Source organism: Choloepus didactylus, chromosome 8 (genome assembly GCF_015220235.1).
Source record: "Choloepus didactylus isolate mChoDid1 chromosome 8, mChoDid1.pri, whole genome shotgun sequence".
Classification (NCBI taxonomy): domain Eukaryota; kingdom Metazoa; phylum Chordata; class Mammalia; order Pilosa; family Megalonychidae; genus Choloepus; species Choloepus didactylus.
In genome coordinates this window covers 28,927,081-28,947,746 of record NC_051314.1, presented here as the reverse complement: position 1 = coordinate 28,947,746, position 20,666 = coordinate 28,927,081, and the positions used below count along the sequence as shown (strand labels likewise).

Here is a 20,666-nt window from a genome sequence, read left to right as displayed (position 1 = left end):
ATAATAGCAGTACACAAAGTAAAAGTGAAATTTCTCCTTCTCATTGGCTCCATGCCATTCCTGCCTCCCAGTGGCTGCCAGTGGGAATGGTTTGGTGTATAAAAGGATTTTTCAAACTGAGTTTTGATACTTTTTTTTTTAACCATTATTAAGAAGGGACGCTCAAACTGAGAAGGATTGAATATAGGCTTCTGGGTTAGTTCATGCCAATGGATAAAACAAGGTGACGAGATATCTGTGGACCGATAGAGAAAAGCCCTCCCTGCTGTCACAAATTGCTCAAGAAATCCTTTGAGCAACTTGGGACAAATGCAACAGGTCATTTGGAGGAATTTTAATTTGCTAGTAGCTGAAAAACCAACAAGCCACAAATGTCCAAGTCATACCCTTTTCAATATTTATAATACTAAGGACAAGGAAAAAATTCTACATATAGTTTTTCAAATATGTATTTTGTAATCATTTCAGAAAAAAATATGTAACACTATTATTTTGTCTTAGTGCCAATTGTTAATAACACTTTAGTATATGGAAGTGAAGAGTTGACACAATGTTGAGGTCTGAATAATATTGAGGTCTGAATTTATGAGTCTCTACTTGAGGGGTCAGCAAACTTTTTCTGTAAAGGGACAGATATTTTGGGCTTTGTGCCACGTGCTATCATAACTACTCAATTCTGTCATTAGATGTGAAAACACCATAGACAATATATAAATGAATGAGTGTGGCTGTGTTTCAGTAAAACTTTATTTACAAAAATCAGTGGATTTGGTTCAATCTGTGGTTGACACCCTCTGCTCTACATGAATATCCTTAGATGGGTTCTCTATTTTATATGTGAAAACGTTTCCTTAGTTATGATTAAACTTTGAACTTTCACTGAATTTCTCTATGAATGGATACAGTATGCTTGATAGCCAGAGTAATAGTTATTCCCAAGAAATATGTGAAAGGAATATTTTGTTATCCTAATTTTACAGATGAGAAAATGAGTCACTAAATGTGGTATAGTTTGCCCAAGGAAACAGAGAAAGCATTAGAGCCCATATTTCCTGCTAAAATTAGGGCTTTTTTCATTAATTTCTGCTACTAGTTCACTCTAGGTGAATGCACTTATAGGAAGGTTGCCTTTTAACCATCCTTCCTGACACCTTCTATTTTCTTGCCAGTGTAGGAGAAAACTGAGCTCACTCCAGATCAACAGAATCTTCTACATTATATTATGGATGCATATAGCAAACAGAGGATGCCTCAAGAAATAACAAATAAAATTGTATGTACAATATCTGAACATATATGGGTTTAATTTAACATTTTCTGGAGATTTTACTATCGTAAAGGAGGAATTTATATGTGAATATCTCAATTTGAAATGATTAGAACAGAGAATTAAAGTTATACGTTTAAACTTTTAGCAGCATTAAACAATTAAACAGTAAGAAATCTCGTAACTGTCTTCGTAATAGTAGTTGTTCTCCAAGGGTCTGAGAAACATGAGTTGGCTTTTTAAATTTTATGGCAAGACTTTGTAATCTTGTTCTTCTTTAGTCTAACAATTTTATCTTTATTTATCCTTTTTCTTATCCACTTGTTAATCACTTTTTTTTTTTTTTCTTAAAATTTAGTTAAAGGAAGAATTCAGTGCAGAAGAAAATTTTCTTATTTTAACTGAAATGGCTACCAGCCATGTACAGATTCTTGTAGAATTTACAAAAAGGCTCCCAGGTAATGTAACCATGTAGTTATTTCTCTTGTGACACTGAAAGAGAGGAAAGTCTGTTCACTGTAAAATTGGAATCATTTCACATTTGCTTTAAAGTAATGTATCTAATTACAATGGACATGAAATACTAGAGCCAGAGGGGTCTTAAAATAATTTGTATTAATTCTTCTAAATTGTTACAGAAATGGAGACTTCATAAAGTTGTCATTCATTTATTTATTCAATCAATAAGTATTTGTCAATACTTACTCTCTTCTATGTACCAACCTATTATTTTCAAGAAGAGTGATTGAAGTTAAAATAAAAAGCATATACAAAGTGCTGTTTGAGCAGAGAGGAAGGAGTCGCTAATTGTGTCTGGGAAAGAGTTTGGAAAGATTTCAGAGAGGGTCATATTTGAGTTGAGTCTAAAAGGAAAAGGAGTTTTCTAGGTGGCATGGAGGAGAATGGGCACTGCGATTAGAGAAGTGCTTGTGCAAATGTAATGAGGCATGAACAAGAACGGGATGATTAGAGATGGGAGAGAAAATTTATTGTGGCCGGAGTATTAAGTGCAATGGGCTCCTTGGTTGGACAGAAGGTAAGTTGGTAACAGATGGATAAGGCCCTTACTAAGGAACTTAATCCTTGTCCCCTGGATATTAGAGTCTCTGGTGATTTTCAATCAGATTGTAGAGAGGGGCATGGTGAGATTTATGTTGCAAAGAGATGACTTTATAAGATTTGTATAAGATGGATTTGAATGGGGAGACAGTGGAGACAGGAAGGATTAGTTTGTATGTTACTGCACTAGTCCAGGCAAAAAGGCTTGAAATAAATCACTGGTGGTGGGAGAGAAAAAACAAAATGGAGAGAGATTCAAATGAGGGAAAGGGACTTATCCACAGTCATTCTAATAGATGATGGCAGTATAGAAACTGGGCTGCAGGATTCTTTCCACTACCTTATCAGTGGTGTCCCAAACTAATAGGTTTAAGTTGTTTCAGTATTTTTTAAAACCATTAGTATATTCGGATCCCATAGTCTAAAAGAGTATAACAGATACTTTGTATAACAGCATAAAACGGTAATATTAAATTGCAAAAGGTAGCTTTCTGATATAGGATTTTTATTGGACATGTTAACTTACCTTCTTTTTAGCAGGATTATGCCATTATTTTATTAAATGTGTCATGGATAGACATAGCCATCATAAAACTCATAAATGTGAGGAGCCCACTCTCACTATGATTGAAACATTAATATCCTTTCATTTCTTTATTAACAATGAAAGAGGAACTTAATTTGTTAATGCTAATTAGGCTGAAGGCTTGACAAAAAAGACAAAGAGCTGGAGGGAGAGAAAGAAAATGGGGGTTGGGGCAGGTAAACACTGTGTGGTGGAAGAATTAGAAAAGGGAGAAATATGATGTTTTCTGAAAGCAATGGCACTATCTTATACATCTCTTCATTCCCAGCTCCAACCCTAATTCTTGTGGAAGAGAAAGAGTACAATCAATATGTGTTTAATGAATAAAGCAGAAGGAAAAAAATTAAAATATGAAAGGAATCATGCTTGATGTTCTTGTCTCTAAATTTCCATTGCCATTTAATACTTTCCTAAATTATTTAGAATTTGATAGCATTAGTTTATCTCTCTCTATTCATGTGTGTATGCATGCATGCATGAATGTGCAGGTGTATTTTGTTTCCAGTTCATTCATTCATTCATTCATCCACTCAATTATCCAACAAATAATTCTTGGATACCTTTATCTGCCTGGTACTGGGGATACAGAAGTGAACAATACAGTCAAAGTCTGTGCCCCCAAGAGGTTTACATTCCAGTAAAGATAGCAGACAGTTAACAAATAAGCAAATAAGTCAGTATTATTATGCCAGGTAGCAGTAAGTACTATGAACAAAAATAAAGCGGGTGGTACTGGAGAGTACCATTTTAGGTAGGCTAACCTTGGAGCAGAGATCTAAATGCAGGGAGGGCGTGGGGCATGGGGAAGAGCATTCTGTTCATTCCCGAGACGCAGTCTTGTGTGTTCTAAGTAGAGCGAGGGGGTCAGTGTGGCTGTAGCACAATGCATGGAGGGAAGGAGTAGGAAATGCAGTCAGAGAGGCAGCCAGGGACTGTGTCATACAAGGCCTTATAAGCCTGGTTAAGGACTTTGCATTTTCCAGGCGGTGTTACAGTCCTTCACGTTGACAATGACTTCTATGACTCTAATACTCTCCATCCTGTATGGTAGAGTGCTGAGCTCAGAGCAGATACCCTAACTGACCTTGATTGGTTTTGTGGGGAAATGCTACTCAAAATACAATTTGATTAAAGACTCATGAGTCAGCCAAATAGCCCTTTAAATCCCTGGATGCACTTCAAGATCTTTCTGGTTTGTGGATACTGCCGTTATGCAGAGGTGACACTGTCACACCAGGTGTGACCTTAAACATCCCCCTTTGCCCAGCTTGTTCAATAAATCCTCCTTCATGAAGACGAAAGTCTACTTCTCTTTGGGGAAGTTCAATAGATACTTATTGACTTGATTAGACTACCCAATCTTAAAACAATTAAAAATAACTTTATGAAACTGTGTTATCAATGTTTTATCAACAGGGTGATTAAATGTTGTTATATATATATTTATGATTTAAGAACATTAATAATTTGATTATTGTCTTTATCCAGGATTTCAAACTTTGGATCATGAAGATCAGATTGCTTTGCTGAAAGGGTCTGCAGTTGAAGCTATGTTCCTGCGTTCAGCTGAGATTTTCAATAAGAAACTTCCAGTTGGACATGCTGACCTATTGGAAGAAAGAATTCGAAAGAGTGGTAAGTGATTTGGCTAATGGTAAAAGAGGTTTTTTTTCCTGCAAAAACGTATTTTTTTCCACTACATGAAAAAAAGCAGGGCCCATGTCTATTTTATGCAATGTTTCTTGCCCACTGAGCCTAGCACTGTGACTGGCTCTCAAAAAAAAAAAAAAAAAAAAAATATGTGCTTAATAGAACTTTTAGAGAGTTGGTTCAAAAAGATCTATTGTAATAGCAAAATACCGAAGATATTCTTTTCACTGCACTGAGATGAAGGATCAATGCTGGGTCTTTTTAAAGACTGGAAAATTAGACTGATTTAAAAAAAAAAAGCATAGAAGGACTGGCATTATTTTGCTCAGAAAAAGAGTCATTTAGTCAAAACCTTCATATATGAAAGATTAGGTATCCAGCTATTACCCATCTCTATTCAAAGTAAACTAAGAAAAAAAATACTACAGCAGTATTTATATTTCACTTACTAGGTTACAGACACTGTTCTAAATAATTTACATATATTTCATTAAATACTTGCAAAAATCCTGTGAAATAAGTTCTATTATTGTTTCCCTTTTATAGATGAGATGAGAAAACTGAGGCAGAGAAATTAGCTTGCCCAGAGACAGCCAGAAATGCTGCTTCTCGAAAGACAAAAAGAAATAATAGCACAAGTAATTTTGTCTAATTAATTCTGTGACATGGAAGGTCAAAAGACATTGGAATGAATTATCAGGAATTCTGTGTATTTTATCTTTGGAAATGTTTAAAATAGGATAGGTTCTTATTTTCCTAAGACAGTTTATATATATTGAGGTTTATTATTATTAAAATTATTTTAAGCAGTCTTCCCATAGTCATTGATTTCTCTCTTAATTAAAAACTGACAGTATAATTAGCATCATCAGATTTTTGAAACATACACTTTTTGCATGCATTATTAATATATACCCCCAAACTACTTATTAGCAAGGCACAGAGAAGAAATGAATCAGGCATGTTCCCTGCCCTTAAGAAACTTACAGACTAGTAGGAAGATAAGAACTGTACATAGATAATTATAATAAGATGTGGAAGAACAGAACTAAGCAAGACAGGACTTCTAGTTGGGAAGGTTCTGGATGGCTTTCAGTGGTATTTGAGCTGGGCCTTGAATGTTTGATTTGGATGCCCTGAATGGAGGTTCATGACAGGGGGACCAACAGAAGCAAAGGTATGGAAGCAAGAAAGCTCAGGCCATGAGCATAAAAAGTGAGACATTGAGTTTGATCAGATTAAGGATTTTAACATTAAAGGGAAAGAAAAAGAGAAAAGTCAGAATCAGATGGGTGAGAGTCGTGAATGCTAGGTTAATGAATTTTGTTCTTTATTTTGTAAGTAATGGGAAGGCATTGGAGATTTTTGAGCAGGGGAGGTGTTTACGTTTCCAGTGGAAACAACCCATATAATGGGTTGGCATAAATAATGGAAGTTTATTGGCTCACAGTTTTGAGGCTAGCAGTAGTCCAAAATTGAGACCTCAGCAAGGCAATGCTTTCTCCCTGAAGACTGGCATTCTGAGGCTGGCTGGTGGGGAGTCTTGGTCCTTGACTTTTCTGTCACATAGCAATGTACATGGAGGAGTCTTTTGCTTTCTCCTCTAGATTCCATTGACTTCGAGCTTCTGACTGCTCTCCAAGTCTTCTCTCTGTCTGACTTTCATTCTGCCTGTAAATGGCTCCAGTAATCCAGATTAAAGCCCAACCTGATTTAGTTGGGCCATAGTTTAATTGAAGTGACATTTTGAAGAGATCTTATTTATAATGGGTCAGTACCCACCAGAATGCTGATCAAGAACCTGTCTAAACTGGGGTACAGAATTCAATCCACATCAGGAGGTAAAGCATCAAAATCATGCTTTAAAAAGACAAACCTGCTAGCAGTGTTAGGATAAGTCAGGACCAGGAGAGACCTGCTAGGAAGCAAGAGGTTTCAAGGATGGTAACCCTGATGATAGGAGAAATGGAGAGAATGGGAAGAATCTGAATGATTCTTTTGCAGCTTTGCACCCCTTGAAAGACATTATGCTGTCGCAAAATATGGATTCTGGTCCTGGACAGAGTTTATCACTTACCTGTTCTGGGCCTTAATTTTATACACTGTGTGTGTGTGTGTGTGTGTGTGTGTGTGTGTGTGTGTGTGTCTCCAGGCTAGGGGTAAGGGAAAAGGGTTGAATCAGGTAATTTATGAAGCACCCTTCTGTTCTATAGGTTTTTTCCTTTTTACTAATTCCATTTTTCTGTTATATTGTTTAGCCAGTCACTCTGTCAACTTAGGGCATTTTAATTTTAAATCTGCAATTAGTAATTGAAAGTTCAACTTAAGAAAGAGGAAAGGAAGAAAGCTGTTCAATTTTCATGTGCATGATTTTAATGGTTAGTTTAGGCTATTGAATGTAAATTAGTGCTTCTCTCTCTATGCAGAAACTTGTGGCTTTAGCCTGTGATGTATGAAGGCTCCCCAGCTTAAGTTGGCCAGTTACTTGGTCCTGACTGCTGTGGACTGTGAAGATGGTCTCTTTAAGAAAATGCATGCATCAAAATCTGATTTTTAAGAAACTAATAAAATCAAAAGGGGTGATGACTCATGTGACCAGCTGGAACTCTTTAACTATTGAAAGATCCTACTCTGGTTCAAATGTGCTTTGGTTTACACATCAAGAGGCAGCGGTGATTAAGTGTGCTGTCTCTGTAATCTGGTTTGGATCTAGGCTCCACCACTTATTAGCTATATGTCCCACATTTTTTTTAAAAAGTGATTGAAATTTACCCTACATCTAGCTTGATCTCTTTGAAATCATGTCTAACACTTATGTTTGTTCTACAGTTTTGCCTGGATTTTAATATTAGAAACTCCTTAAGGCAGGGACTGCTGCTTTGGGACTCACTATTTGATCCCAGGCTCCTAGCACATGCCTGGTTTGGAGTGGTGCTCAATGAAAATCTGTGGAATGAATGAGTGAATGGGGGGTTGAAGCTAGGTACCTTGTCCCTTTACTTACTTTTCAGATGGTTCTTGTCTTGAAAATCAGAGTGACTGGCATCCCTGCCTGACAACTAAGCAATGAAAAGCGCTTTCTCCAGACCTTGCCTGTAGTTATTAATTCAGGGGAAAGCCCCCTCTTCTGTATTTGCAATCAAGAAAAGGAAAAGATTGTTTGGGTAGAGAAGCTCTGCTATGTTATTTTTCCTCCTCCTCAAAGATGAGTCAATTAGAATTGATTCAGGTGCCAGACAGAGAAAAAAAAGAGTGCAGTTTCTGTCATATAAACTGAAATGTCTTGACCAGGGGACATCTGAAGGGGAATTATCCAGCAGCTGTCCCACCTCTATCTCCAGGGTGCTCAACATCTATTTGTTCTCTCTGCCTGGCTCCATCAGATCTCCTGGGTCCTGAGACAAGTTGGATGTGGTCATTTCTATTATGACCATTGGGATAGTACTGGGTCCCTTCCCCAATCTGGTTGAGGTGGGGAAATTCCATTTTCATTCTGATTTAGCGGAGAGAAAAACAGAAGTTTCCAAAAAAGTTTACTGGAAAGCTAAGAGGAAAATTGTGGAATGTTTAAAAAAGGCATATATGCATAATGCATGGATCTATTAATTATAGTACTAAAGGCTAACAATTACTTAGCATGTATTAAATGCTAGGCTCTATTCTCACTGTTTCTACTAGTTTGGGTCCTATAAGAAGCAGGCACCAAAATGGGATTAGATGTGCAAGAGATTAAATTAGGAGAAATGCCTCTGAGGAACAAAGTGGGAGGAAGCAGGTGTAGGCAAGGAGAGACTATACCACCATGGTGATCTGACACCTTGAAAGGGGAGGGGGAGGGAAGGATTGAGTAGGAAGAGCTTCAGACCACAGCGCAGTTCTGAGAAAGTCTCAGATAGGTCAACGGAGAGTGACCAAGCCAAAGCTGCCCATTAGAGGACTTCTCATCAGGCAGTAATGGGTCAGCACTCGTATACCCACCATGCTCAGTCACTGGCTAGGAGAAGACTGGGGTAAGTGTTCAGCATTCACGGGGGGCAGCAGCTAGAGGCTCTCACTCAACCATCATCCCTTCAGGTGCTCTTGAGGGGATATCTGAATGCAGTCCTCCATGGCTACCACAGTGCTTCACAAAAATGTCTCATTTGCTCTTCATAACACTTTGCAGTAGCTATTATAATCCCCTACCAGGCCTAGTCCCTGTTAATAGTAATAACTGCCACTCTCCAAAATCTTGTTCCCAAGCATCCCCTCCGTCTGACATCACTCTCCAACTTTCCAGTCACCCTCCTCTAGTACCTGGCTCCAATGATTTCTTGTTCCCAAACAACCTCCATTCATTGACCTTCCATCCATTAACCCTCCATCCATTGACTCTACTGCCCCCCCAGGGGACATCTGGCAATGTCTGAAGATGTATTTTATTGTCATGACTGGAGGAAGGGGTACTATTGGCATCTAGAGGGTAGAGACTAGGGATGCTGCTAAACAACCTGCAATGCCAGGACAGCTCCCCCCACCCCCACCCCCAACAAAGCATTATCTGGTCCAAAATGTCAGCAGTGTTGCAATTAAGAAACCTTGCTCCAGAAGGAGAGAATGGATGTTAAGGGATATTAGCAGTATCTTCTATATGTGATACATTTGTCATAAGTCTTGCAGTAAATGTTTGTGAAATGTACAGTAACACGGCACTTTATAGGAGATCCTTCTATTCATTTATTGAGTCACTCATTCAACAAATATATCTTGAATAGTTACTTTATACCAGACTCTGTAGGGTTGTTGAGAGGATACGGTCTTTGTCCTCCAGGCATTCACAGACTAATGGGAAAGAGGACAAGCAAATGATTCCAAATCAATGTGCAATCTAATAGATACCATAAGAAAAGTATATTCAAAATGAAATCAAAGCATAAAGGAGTGGCTACCTTCCTGGGTGAGTTTACCTGGTGAGCTAGCAAAGGCTCACATAGTTTACTATTAAATCATGGAGGTTGATTATGACTTTGTCAGGCCACAACAGTCTGAGAAAGGCATTCCAAGCCAAGGAATAGCAAATGCAAAGAGGTGGAGGAATGCGAGAGCACCACCTACAGGACCCACAAGTGGCTTGATACTGTTGGGAAATAATATTTATGAAGCTGAGAATGTAGTAAGTGCTAGATTATGAAGGGCATTAAATACCACAAAAGTAGTTTTATAATGGAGAGCCTTTGTAATTTCCTGAGCAGGATGTGGCATGACCATCGCCATATCTTTGAAAGATCTTTCAAGCAGTAATGTGAAGGATAGTTTGGAGGGACTGAGACAAGAAGGGCGATCTATAAAGAAACCAATGCAATAATCAGGTGAGAAATGATGTGAGTCTTGCAGATTAAAATATGTAATAAAAAAGAAAAACTTTGCTTGTAATTCTACAAGTTTCAGAACTTTTGATTTTGCAAGTTTCAGGAAAGTATAAAGATGAAGTTTTCCAGGATATGATCTGTATAAATAAGCATGCCCCGGGTTCATAATTAGATACTTTCCCCAAATATCAACCACAGATTGTGACAATAAAAACCACCCAAACTCACATGTTCCTTTGTATTTTATTACTGATAATGATGCTTCTGCTTATTAATATTTATGAATTTTCTTCTCCCAGTGGATTTTCAGAACATTGCTTCTTCCATATAGCACATAAAAACCTGATCCTGCAAGATGACCTTTCAGAATAGTGTTTTATTCTTATGCTAATATAGCACATTCTTATTTTTATTGTACATATAACTCCAGAGTAACATAGGCCTATATAACTCTACATAATATATGTGCAATTTCTTTTCTTATTCTTCAACATCATACTCTTTTGTTTACTATTATTAAATCTCAATTACATACACAAAGATACTGTCTCCTGGGATGCATTTACTTAATGAGGGTTACAATGTTTATTTTAACTGAGGCTTCATAACATATATCTGGCACAACCTGTGGGTGAGTTGTTTCTATACAATTCTAATGCATCAATGATTTTATTCCTCAAATGTAGAACTATAATGCAAAGTATGATTTTAAGCTGGAATTTTTAGTAAAAGTATTAATAATCATATGATGTCATACAACATGGTAAGTCTGAAAAAGCTTGCTAACACAGAATGAGCTTACCTTTTAACATTAAGGAAATTAGCTATAACCTCTCACAGACTGAACTAACTTGTTCTATTAACTGTTAATCAGAGGACATTCTGTTAATTTCAAATATAAATAATCCCTGGAATATACAGTATTTTTGGAATTTTTCTAATCCCCATGATAGAAGTAAATGAAATATTTATCAGGACGGCAATGTATCTCACAATTTTACGATGTTTTGCTTTTACATGCACCATCTTGTTAGTACTCCCAGTGGCCCCTAAAAGTGGGTGTTACACTCTGATTTTATAAATGGGGTGTGGTGCTTGGAGAAGTTAGGTGACCTTCCCAAGGTCACACAGATAATCAGCAGAGCACCGGAATGCAGATGTTTGGACTCAAAACCCAGGGCTCTTTCTATACATTGCACCTGTCACTCGGCAATATCTAAAGTTTCCTAACAATCAACTGGTAAGGAATATAAATACCCAGGTCCTGCCCTTTGGTTGAGAGGTAAAGTACAAGCAGTAGCTAACAACTTTGTAAAATTAATAGAGACAATGAAGTCAGAGAAAGGAGAAATTCCTGCTAGAGTGCTGAAGTTGTAGCTGGTAGTTGATTTATAGTAGCATGTAAAGTATATTGTATGTAATAAAGTATACTGTGCTTATTTTTATGCAAAATATATAATATATATCACTGTATATATATATATATATATATATACACACACACACATATGACTACTTTAGCCTTTGCAACTTGCAAAAAAATGATAACAATTATAAGAACTAAATTTTCCAAAGGGGCAGAAGTAAGCTGATGATAAGTTCAGATATTGTCTTTGAAAGAAGGGTTGGAAATCTAAAGAAACAAAGGAAAGAATATTTATAAGAAAGGTAAATGCTTAAGTTAAGGTTTAGAATTCTTAACACCTGAAGATTATCTCTTCTTTTCCATTTCAAAGTGGCCACATTGTAATTTTGGCATGGACAAATCCAGGGTTCAAATTACAGGAAGAAAGTGTCTTCAAATACGAGAAAGTATTAAAGTAATGCACAAGTCGAGTTTATATTGCCCCTCAGCTGTATTTCACAAACTTTTGTACTCATTCAGTTTGAGACAATATGTGTTTGTTTATGTATCTGCCTCTTCCACTAATCTATGAACTTTCTGAGTGCTCTGTATTCCCATCACTAGCACAGTGCCCAGCACATACTGGGTCTACAAATATTGGTGAATTTTGTTGAGATGAATCTAAAACTTGACAGTCCAAATCCCAGCAACTCATAAGCACCAGCAAGACATAATTTGGCCAGATATTCTTTTAGCCACTAGAGCTAAGGGAAAATTTGTCCCATTTTGAAGGCAGTTATTGTTTGAATTGCTAATTTGATGGCAACTCTTTCCTTAGGGCCGAGAGTATGGCATGAGTGACTCACTGGAGGGAGTCTAACATTTGGAGTCAAGGCCCTGCCTCTTAGCACCAATGGCATCCCTTGATCCCATCATACATATTTCACAACTATGTCACCTTGGTCATAAGAAACCAGCAAAACATAATACTGCCTAATTTAACAAATACTTATTGATCCCCTACCATGTCTCCAGCAGGATGCTAGTTACTAGGAATATAAAGATGAATTAGAAACATCTATGAGCATCCTGTAAGGGCCAGGCAACATGCCAGATATGGGGACACAGCAGTGGACAGAACAAGCTTGGTGCTGTTCTCAAAAAGTTTATGGAGTCCTTCACACTCCTGTGGGGAGAAGAAATGTGAATGGTGATAGATATCACAGAATCGAACTTAGAGGAGTGAGCAACTAATTCTGCTTCAGTGTGACAGAAAAAGATCCACAGAGAAAGCAGCATTTGAACTTGGTCTTGAAATGTGGGTGGGGAGCCCTAGCTTGACAAGGATCCTACCTTATATTTCAGTCAAAAATAAAAAAATAAAAAAAAATAAGTAAAAGCATGAAGACATGCATGTGTATCTCCTTTGGGGACAACTGTCAGTAGGATGCTTTTGGTTACAGGTAATAGAAAATGCAACTCAACATGGCTTAAGAACGCAAGCAAATCTATTAGCTCAAACAAGAAACCCAGAGGAAGGGTAGATCCAGAGTTGGTTAATTCATGCACTTAACATACCATTAGAAATGCAGATTCTTTTTGCCTTTCTGCTCTGCTATCCTTGGGGTACTGGCTTTACCCTCAGGCTGGTTGTCCTCCTGGTCACCAGATAGCCACAGCCGTTCCAGGCGTCACCTCTAGGCACCACAGTGGTGATCGGAAAAAGAGACAGTCTCTTCCAGATTCCAGGGGATCTTACGCAGGAGCCTCCCTGTAGATCCAGAATTGCACTGTTGTCCCTACCTACACCAACCTCTGACCCTGGAAACGAGACTACCAGTGGCTGGAACTTGGGCTGGAGCTGCGATATGCTTCTCCTGTAGTTCCAAGTCATGAAGGAAGGTGCACATGTTGCGAAGGCAACAAACTGAATCAATGTTAGGAACCTAGAAGAGTTGGTGTCAGTCCATAGGGATACCATTGGGATGGATAGAGCTTAGGCTGAATGGAAAGCAGAAGACAGACAGAGCTTTGTATGTCACGTAAGGGGATTATACCTTAACTTCTATGCTACGGAAAGATGTCATTTCTAGAAAAAGTTCAAATTACATGGTTTTGAAAAAAATAGCATCATTTTAAACAAGATTCTTGGGGTCTATCTTGTTGACTGTCAATTATAATTAATCATATAAAGGTATTTAAAATACCAGGAAACATCAGGAAACGTGTCTTATATGCACACTGAGCCTCTGCTTTATTTTTGTTCCCAATTAAAACTAGAAAGTTAATTGGAAAGCAAAAGACATTTACGTTTAGAACAACATAAAACAGCATGTTAATTCTATCAAGTGGTTATTATCTAGAAGTATAATTCTTACTACTGAACAATTAATTTATCAGTCATAGACCATTTTTTAAAAACGAGAAAACGAAGAAACAGAGGAGCAGAAATAAACTGTTTTTTATAACTGAATTTTCCACCAGAAAGTCTTTGTGGTTATGTTAGAAAAGAGCCCCCTCTTGTGACCAAAAATCATCTAGTTGTCATAAAAGCAAACATTAAGCAAACTTTAAGCAGGTCTCCAGAAAGAAGAAGGAAGTAGAAAAACAGGAAAAGGCTGTCTCCTTCAGGATGACGTTACTGTTATGTTACTTATTTTTTAAGTTACTGGTTCATGAACACTTGAGACACCCCTTTATTTATGTTGGCATGATTAATTCTGATTATTAGATCTAATTCTAAAAGCAGATTTATATTTGATCTATCTTGTGGGAAAATTGTTTTTAAAAACTCTTCTGTTCTTTTTTCTATGTTTTCTCTCCCTGTGTGTCACTTCATTCTTGGCCTTTATAACATATACAAGATGTAACAACTTTGGAGGATGAGTGCAGATTTAGAAAGACAAATGAAATAGGAAATTAAGTAGTCAAAAATGATTTCTTAAAAATTGAATATTTTCAAATCAGCTATCTTTTAATAATATCCCCAGATCCTCATATATCATTTAAATAATGGTGCAGCCATGAATTATTTTAGGCAACCAATAATAACTGATGAGTATAGTTCCCAAGATTCCAAGGCTAAAGAAAGCCTAAAGACTGCCGTTTTTCTTAAAGCAAAAAAGAACAACCTTCACAGGAAAATAAAGATCTTAATTTAATAGCTGTAGTATCTAGATAAATATTGAAGTGAGACACTGATCAGCCAATTTGTACTCATCCCTAGGAAATTGCTGAATATTAAGAAAATAACCAACATAGCTTTATAAAGACAAAAGTACATGAATTTAATCTAACTGAGCTTAAGATGAACTGAGAGTAAGATGAAAAAATGCATTGATCCAATTCTCCTGAAGAACAAAAATAACAGCCATTATTATGACCATTTGTTCTAACATTTATTGAGAGCTTACTACGATCTAGGCATTGTGTTATGCACTCTACAAATACTTTCTCATGTAATACTATTGCTATAATTCACACTGTACAGTTGAGGAAAATGAAACTTAGGGTTTAATTAATGTGTCCAAGATCAAGTTATGGCATTGGATTTCAAACTCAGGCACAGACTCACTAGCTTTTAACCACTGTTTTCTGGGAAGCAGGACTGGTATTCCCAGACTCACCATACCACCCTCTGCATTTTTTAAGTTGTATCTAGTTTGGTTGTCAGTATTCAGCCCGATCTGCAACAATTGAATAAAGGGCAATCTTCCAAGAGACATTATTCCCAAATCGCTCAACAAGGACACCTTTGTTCATAGATCCCACTGGGGTCAATTAAAGAATCAAAAGTCAAAGGGGGAGAAAAGTGTGGTATTTTGACTAGAAAACAAAAGGCCAAAATTTCAGTTCTGGAAGATTCTATAGACTCTTCTAACAGTGGGGATTTAGACCTTGGTTCTGTGAAGTGTAGCAGATGATAATTATACTCTTTTGAATCTGGAATCCAATTTTGTTCTGCTTTGGTTTAACCAGTGCTCTACAGCCTTAATCTGGTTTTGGAAGAAATTAAACAGTCTATTCTGGTCTGTGCCAATCCTGGAGAACTCACCTTGTCTTAATTCATCCATAATTCACATCACAAGTCTTTTTTCCTCTGTCTCCGCGTTTCCCAGTGAAGACTGTTCTGGAATGGAGTCATGAGTGGAACAGGCACCAAACTAATATTTGTTGAATGCATAGAGGAGTTGGCACAAAGGAGACTTAAAGGGTGACAAGGAGTAAGCTAGATAAAGAAGGAGGATATTCCAAGTAGAGAGAACAACACGAACAAAAGCTTGGCAATGTGGAATTGTTTAGGCAACTACTAGGGGCTGAATGTGGCTGGAGCAAAGTCTGTGTGATAGAGAGGCAGTGCAGCTGAGTATAATATCTGGAGTCCTCTAGCTTTGGTTTGAAACCTGACTCCACCTTCCACCAGTTATATGTCTTTGGGTAAGTTGCATAGCCTCTCTGAACCTACCGCATGGAATGTTAAAAAGATTAAATAAGTTATAACACAAGAAATAATTAGAACACTGTCTAATACATAATGAATACTCAATAAATGTGAACTTCTATTATTACGGGGGTGATGAGATAGGCAGCAACAGAACCTAGAAGTTCCTTTGTAAAAAGGAAAACAACTTAAAACTTTATCCAGAAAGTCAAGGAGAGCATTTGAAGGTATGTAAGTAGGGAGACAGGGTGGGATTTGAATTTTAGAAAGATGATTCTGGTATCTGCATAGAGGATGGATTAAGGGTACCACACTGAAGACAGAAAGATCAGTGAGAGATGGTGATTGCAGTAAATGAAAAGATGGGACCTAAACTAAGCCAAGGCAAGGGGCAATGAAGAAGTTAAGAAGCATCAAGAGAGAGTGAGCAGGTAAAATCCACAGGGCATGGCAGCTGACTGAGCTGGAGGGAGGAATGAATCTCAGGTTCAGGCCTGGGAAAACAGGTGAATGAGGACACCAATCACTGAGAATGAGAATGCCAGGAGAGGCATGGGCTTGGAGAAAGACGGGAGCTTAGTTCTGCACATGGTGACTTTGATTTTGGACATATTGAGTTTGAAGAGAACAGCCAAGTAGCAATACCCTGTAGGCAAATGGATAAACAGGTTTGGTATTTCAGAGAGTGAGACATAAGACCCTACTCAATTTATTAATTGGAGTTGTTTCTACTTCTGGACTGGATAACGTCAGTTTGCATTGTTTAAGATGCTATCTATGCCTTGATTATAGACATTAATAATAAAAAGTAAACTAATCCCATCTTGAAAATGGTGACATGCTGAGATTCTTTTGGCAATTCAAGAACATTATCATTTATGTCAGATATTAATAACTAAAATGAAAGCACTGCTGAAATCAAAGATATAAATCACTGATTTGATTATATTTTGAGGACTTTGTTAGCTAACTTTCTTTGCAATATCCTGCCTTTGGCTGGATCACATAATATATATAGTAAGTATTTTAATATGTGCATATGGGTATAAATATTACTATATGTACATATATAATGCATTTGTAGTTTTACACTTTTCAAAATCTTTTGAAGTTTTTACTGTGCCTCTACAACTTTTCACCTTTCCCCCACAGGTATCTCTGATGAATATATAACACCTATGTTTAGTTTTTATAAAAGTGTTGGAGAACTGAAAATGACTCAAGAAGAGTATGCATTGCTTACAGCAATTGTTATCCTCTCTCCAGGTAATCTCAATGTTACCTTTTATATTTTTATGCTATTCATTTTTTTCTCAGTGAAATATTAATAATGTTTATCAAAGAAACTTTGGAAAACAAAGAAACATTTTTTAAAGTAAAATGGCTTATAATCCTACCATTCAAATTAAATCATTGTTAATATTTAAGCATACTTCCTCTAAGTCTGTTTTCAAAACATCACACATTCAGTAAATGCATAATAAACAGCTACTATGTGCTAAACATGGTTCTAGATGCTATGGGTAGAGCAGTAAAGAAAACAAGCAGGATCCAGCGCTCATGGAATTTGTATTCTAGTAGAGCAAGAGAGCATAAATGAAGAAATAAAAAAAAATAATTTTTCAGGAGGTGGTAAGTGCCATACAAAATAGAAAGACAAGAATATAAGAAAAGAAAGTGGTAGGGAAATGCTATTTTAATTAGTGGTCAGGGAAGGCCTCTCTGACATAGCAGAGAATGTACTGTATCTTTCTTTGTAAAGTTCACATTTCTTCAAAATTATTTTCCCATGTCATTAAAAAATTATACTGGTAAGTTCATTGTAATGCATGTATCATATTCCATTGTATGGATGTACAGTCATTTACTTAATCTTTACCATATGTTTGGATATTCAGATGTTTTCTATTTTTTTGTTGTTGTTTAAACAATGTTGAAATGAATACCTCTGTGCATAAAATGTTGTCTATATTTTTGGATTACTTCAATAATTTGGGAGTAAGTGATGCCATGTTTATGATCTGTAATGAATAGGTACAACATTAGTCTGTAACCACTTGTATACATAATATCGAGGCAGAAGCTAGTTTTTACTTTAGTTACTTCACCATAAAAAAAAGTTATCATTAAAAAAAAAGGAAAACTGCCTGACAGTTTATACTGAAGTCATGCATATATATGCTCTATAACTGAGCAATTTCACTCCTGGTAATCTATCCAGCAGAAATGAATGCTTATGTCTACCAAAAGACAGGTACAAGCTCATAGCACCTTTACAAACAATGGTCAAAAACTGGAAACAATCCAAATGTCTATCCACAGTAGACTGAGTAAACTGTGGGATAGTCCCACAATAGTACATCAAATGGCAATAAAAAGAATGAGTAACTGCTACATGCAACAGCACAGATGCATCTGACAAATATAATGTTAAGCTAAAGAAGTCAACCAAAAAATGCATACTGTGTCATTCAATTTATTTTAAGCTCACAAACAGTCAAAACCAATCTAAGGTGGTAGAGGTAAGAGTTTCCTTGGGGGGTGTTGATTGGAAGGGGGCTTTAGGAAGTCTTCTGGAGAGCTGTAAATGCTCTAATATCTATTTGTGATTGCATGTGTGTGTGTGTGTAAAAATTCATCAGGTTGAACATTCACAATTTGTACATTTTAAGTATACAATATCTGCAAGTTATACCTCAAAGGAAATTAATATTGCCATAATTATGGCAAATTAATACTTTCCACTATTTTTCTCATTTTATTTTACATTTCAAAACAGATAGACAGTATATTAAAGATAGAGAGGCAGTAGAGAAGCTTCAGGAACCATTGCTTGATGTGCTCCAAAAGTTGTGCAAGATTCATCAGCCTGAAAATCCTCAACATTTTGCCTGTCTCCTGGGTCGCCTGACTGAATTGCGGACATTCAACCATCACCATGCAGAGATGCTGATGTCATGGAGAGCGAATGACCACAAGTTTACCCCACTTCTCTGTGAAATCTGGGATGTCCAGTGATGGGCCTTGCAGGGGAAGGGGCCAGCTCTTTATCTTCCTCCTTATATAAATCTGATGTATAACTTCCCTTTATTTCATTGGTATCTGGTTTCATACAAGATTCTTGATGAATATTTATGTAGTAATTAATTAACTCCCACAATTGTAAATATGGGACTAGGTAGAATTACTTTCTCTACATTGTATTTTACAAGGCTACAGGGAATCCTTCATTCTAATTGGCATGCCCTGTTTGCTCAATTAAATCGATTGCTACTTCAGTTCTATCTGTTGAAACAGGAGGAAATCTCATTTTGCTCTTCATTTTACCTTATTGCATATATTTTATTAAAGGGTTGTGTTCCACTTTAGCAATAAACCAAACATAATGGCAACAGGCTTTTGTCTGAAACAAAATTTGAAAAATACACAAACCTTATTTCTTTAAGTGATGAAAGACATCCTGTTGAACCTGAGGGGGGTAATTTATAGAAAGAAAAACTCTCACAACATAAATAGCACTTTTCTCACCCCTGGACAAGCTCAGATAAATATTCATTCATTCGTTAATAGCCCCATGCTCATTTCATTTTCTTTGAAATTCAAAGAGAGTAGCATACAATAGAAAAGTTAATGATTTTTACATAAAATATTTCCTCAAGCAATCCCTTTCCTCATAGTTAGGGTCTTGAGGCAGCATTAACAAATTTATAGTATGCATATAACTACAGTGATGGGGCATTCCCTCATCTTTAATAAAAATGCTCAGTACTGGCTTTAGTGCATATAATTAATCATTTTTTTGCTTGTTTTGTTTTGCGTTTTGAAAACACTCCTACAGCTGGGTGCACAGCTGTTGTATACTTCCCCTAAAAAAGGAATTAGTTCATTTCCTTTCTTCATTGTTATAATGTTGCCTTCTTCTCCCCATTATCCTTCAGTGAATACAATAAAACAGCTTCTATAAGTAATGGCCTTAGATCTCCCTTTATCCTGAAGTCAGCCAAAATGAAGCTTGCTTAGCAAGCAAGGAGTTTTTATTATTATTAAAATACTAGGCCAACCCTGAAATCCTAAAAATTGCAGGTCAGTGGAAAAGGGAAGGAGTTGGGGTTAGTGTCAGCTAGACTCCACTTGACACAACAAAAATGCCTTGAGTCCCCACTGTATAAATGAATCTTTTGCTAAACGCCACGGGGGATACAAAGATAATTAAGACACAGTAGCTGCCTGGAGGGGCTTAACAGTGGTGCAGAGGAAAGTGATGCACGTCAGTCGGGAACTTGGGGAAACCTTGTGGAGGTGGCGTTTCCGCTGGGCTTTGAAGGATAAACGGGACTCTCCTGAGTCAAGGTAATTGGGTGGGAGGGTGGCAAGAGCAAAAGAAAAAAGGTGGGGGGTTGCGGAGATGTTAAAGGACTACCAGGAATCGGGGGTGGGGGGGTGGGTAGGTAGGGGAGAGACCTGGTACACTGTCCCTTTCTAAGCCACAGTTTCACCACTGCAGAATGAAAACAGCATCTACTGTCTTGTTTGTCCCCACCAGATCCCCCAAATCAGAGCCTGAGAGAAGGACTAGGGGGCAGGTCATTTATTTGGGAGGCATCCCAAGAAGCAGAAGTGAGAAAGTGGAGAAAGTGAGAGGGGAAGAGAAACCTGTCAAAGGTGTGTTAATGAGCTGGATACTAGTGTGGACAACTGGGGCTCTATCCTCTAGGGAACCACATAGACTCGCATCAGGATGAAGAGACTGGAGCCTTTATCCAGAACTCCCATCTCCCACTGGTTGAGGGTGGCCTCTGAAGGCCTGAAGTCCCCTGCACTCTGGGTTGTCCCTGAGTTAGTGAGGGGCCTGAGAGATCCCAGGGCTGGTGCTTTAAGAGGGGAGGGGAGCACAGAACAGATAGACACTGGAGCTGTCCATAACCGTTGCTCTGAAATCAGGAGATCTGAGGGCTTGTGACTTCTGCCTC

The 20,666-nt window shown here is 37.4% G+C and overlaps 1 protein-coding gene across 9 annotated transcripts in view; it reads left to right on the top strand.

Moving 5' to 3' along the window:
* Positions 1–19,646, top strand: part of NR1H4 (nuclear receptor subfamily 1 group H member 4) — an 89,800-nt gene extending 70,154 nt beyond the window's left edge. For 8 of the 9 annotated variants that reach the window (XM_037847929.1, XM_037847935.1, XM_037847934.1 and 5 more), the window contains 5 exons: positions 1,175–1,273; positions 1,626–1,725; positions 4,401–4,547; positions 16,849–16,962; positions 18,476–19,646. In XM_037847929.1, coding sequence (XP_037703857.1) covers positions 1,175–1,273; positions 1,626–1,725; positions 4,401–4,547; positions 16,849–16,962; positions 18,476–18,714 — 699 coding nt within the window. In that variant the 3' untranslated portion in view covers positions 18,715–19,646. The remainder of the gene's footprint in view (positions 1–1,174; positions 1,274–1,625; positions 1,726–4,400; positions 4,548–16,848; positions 16,963–18,475) is intronic. The other variant, XM_037847936.1, reaches the window with a different exon arrangement.
* The last annotated feature ends 1,020 nt before the right edge of the window (positions 19,647–20,666 follow it).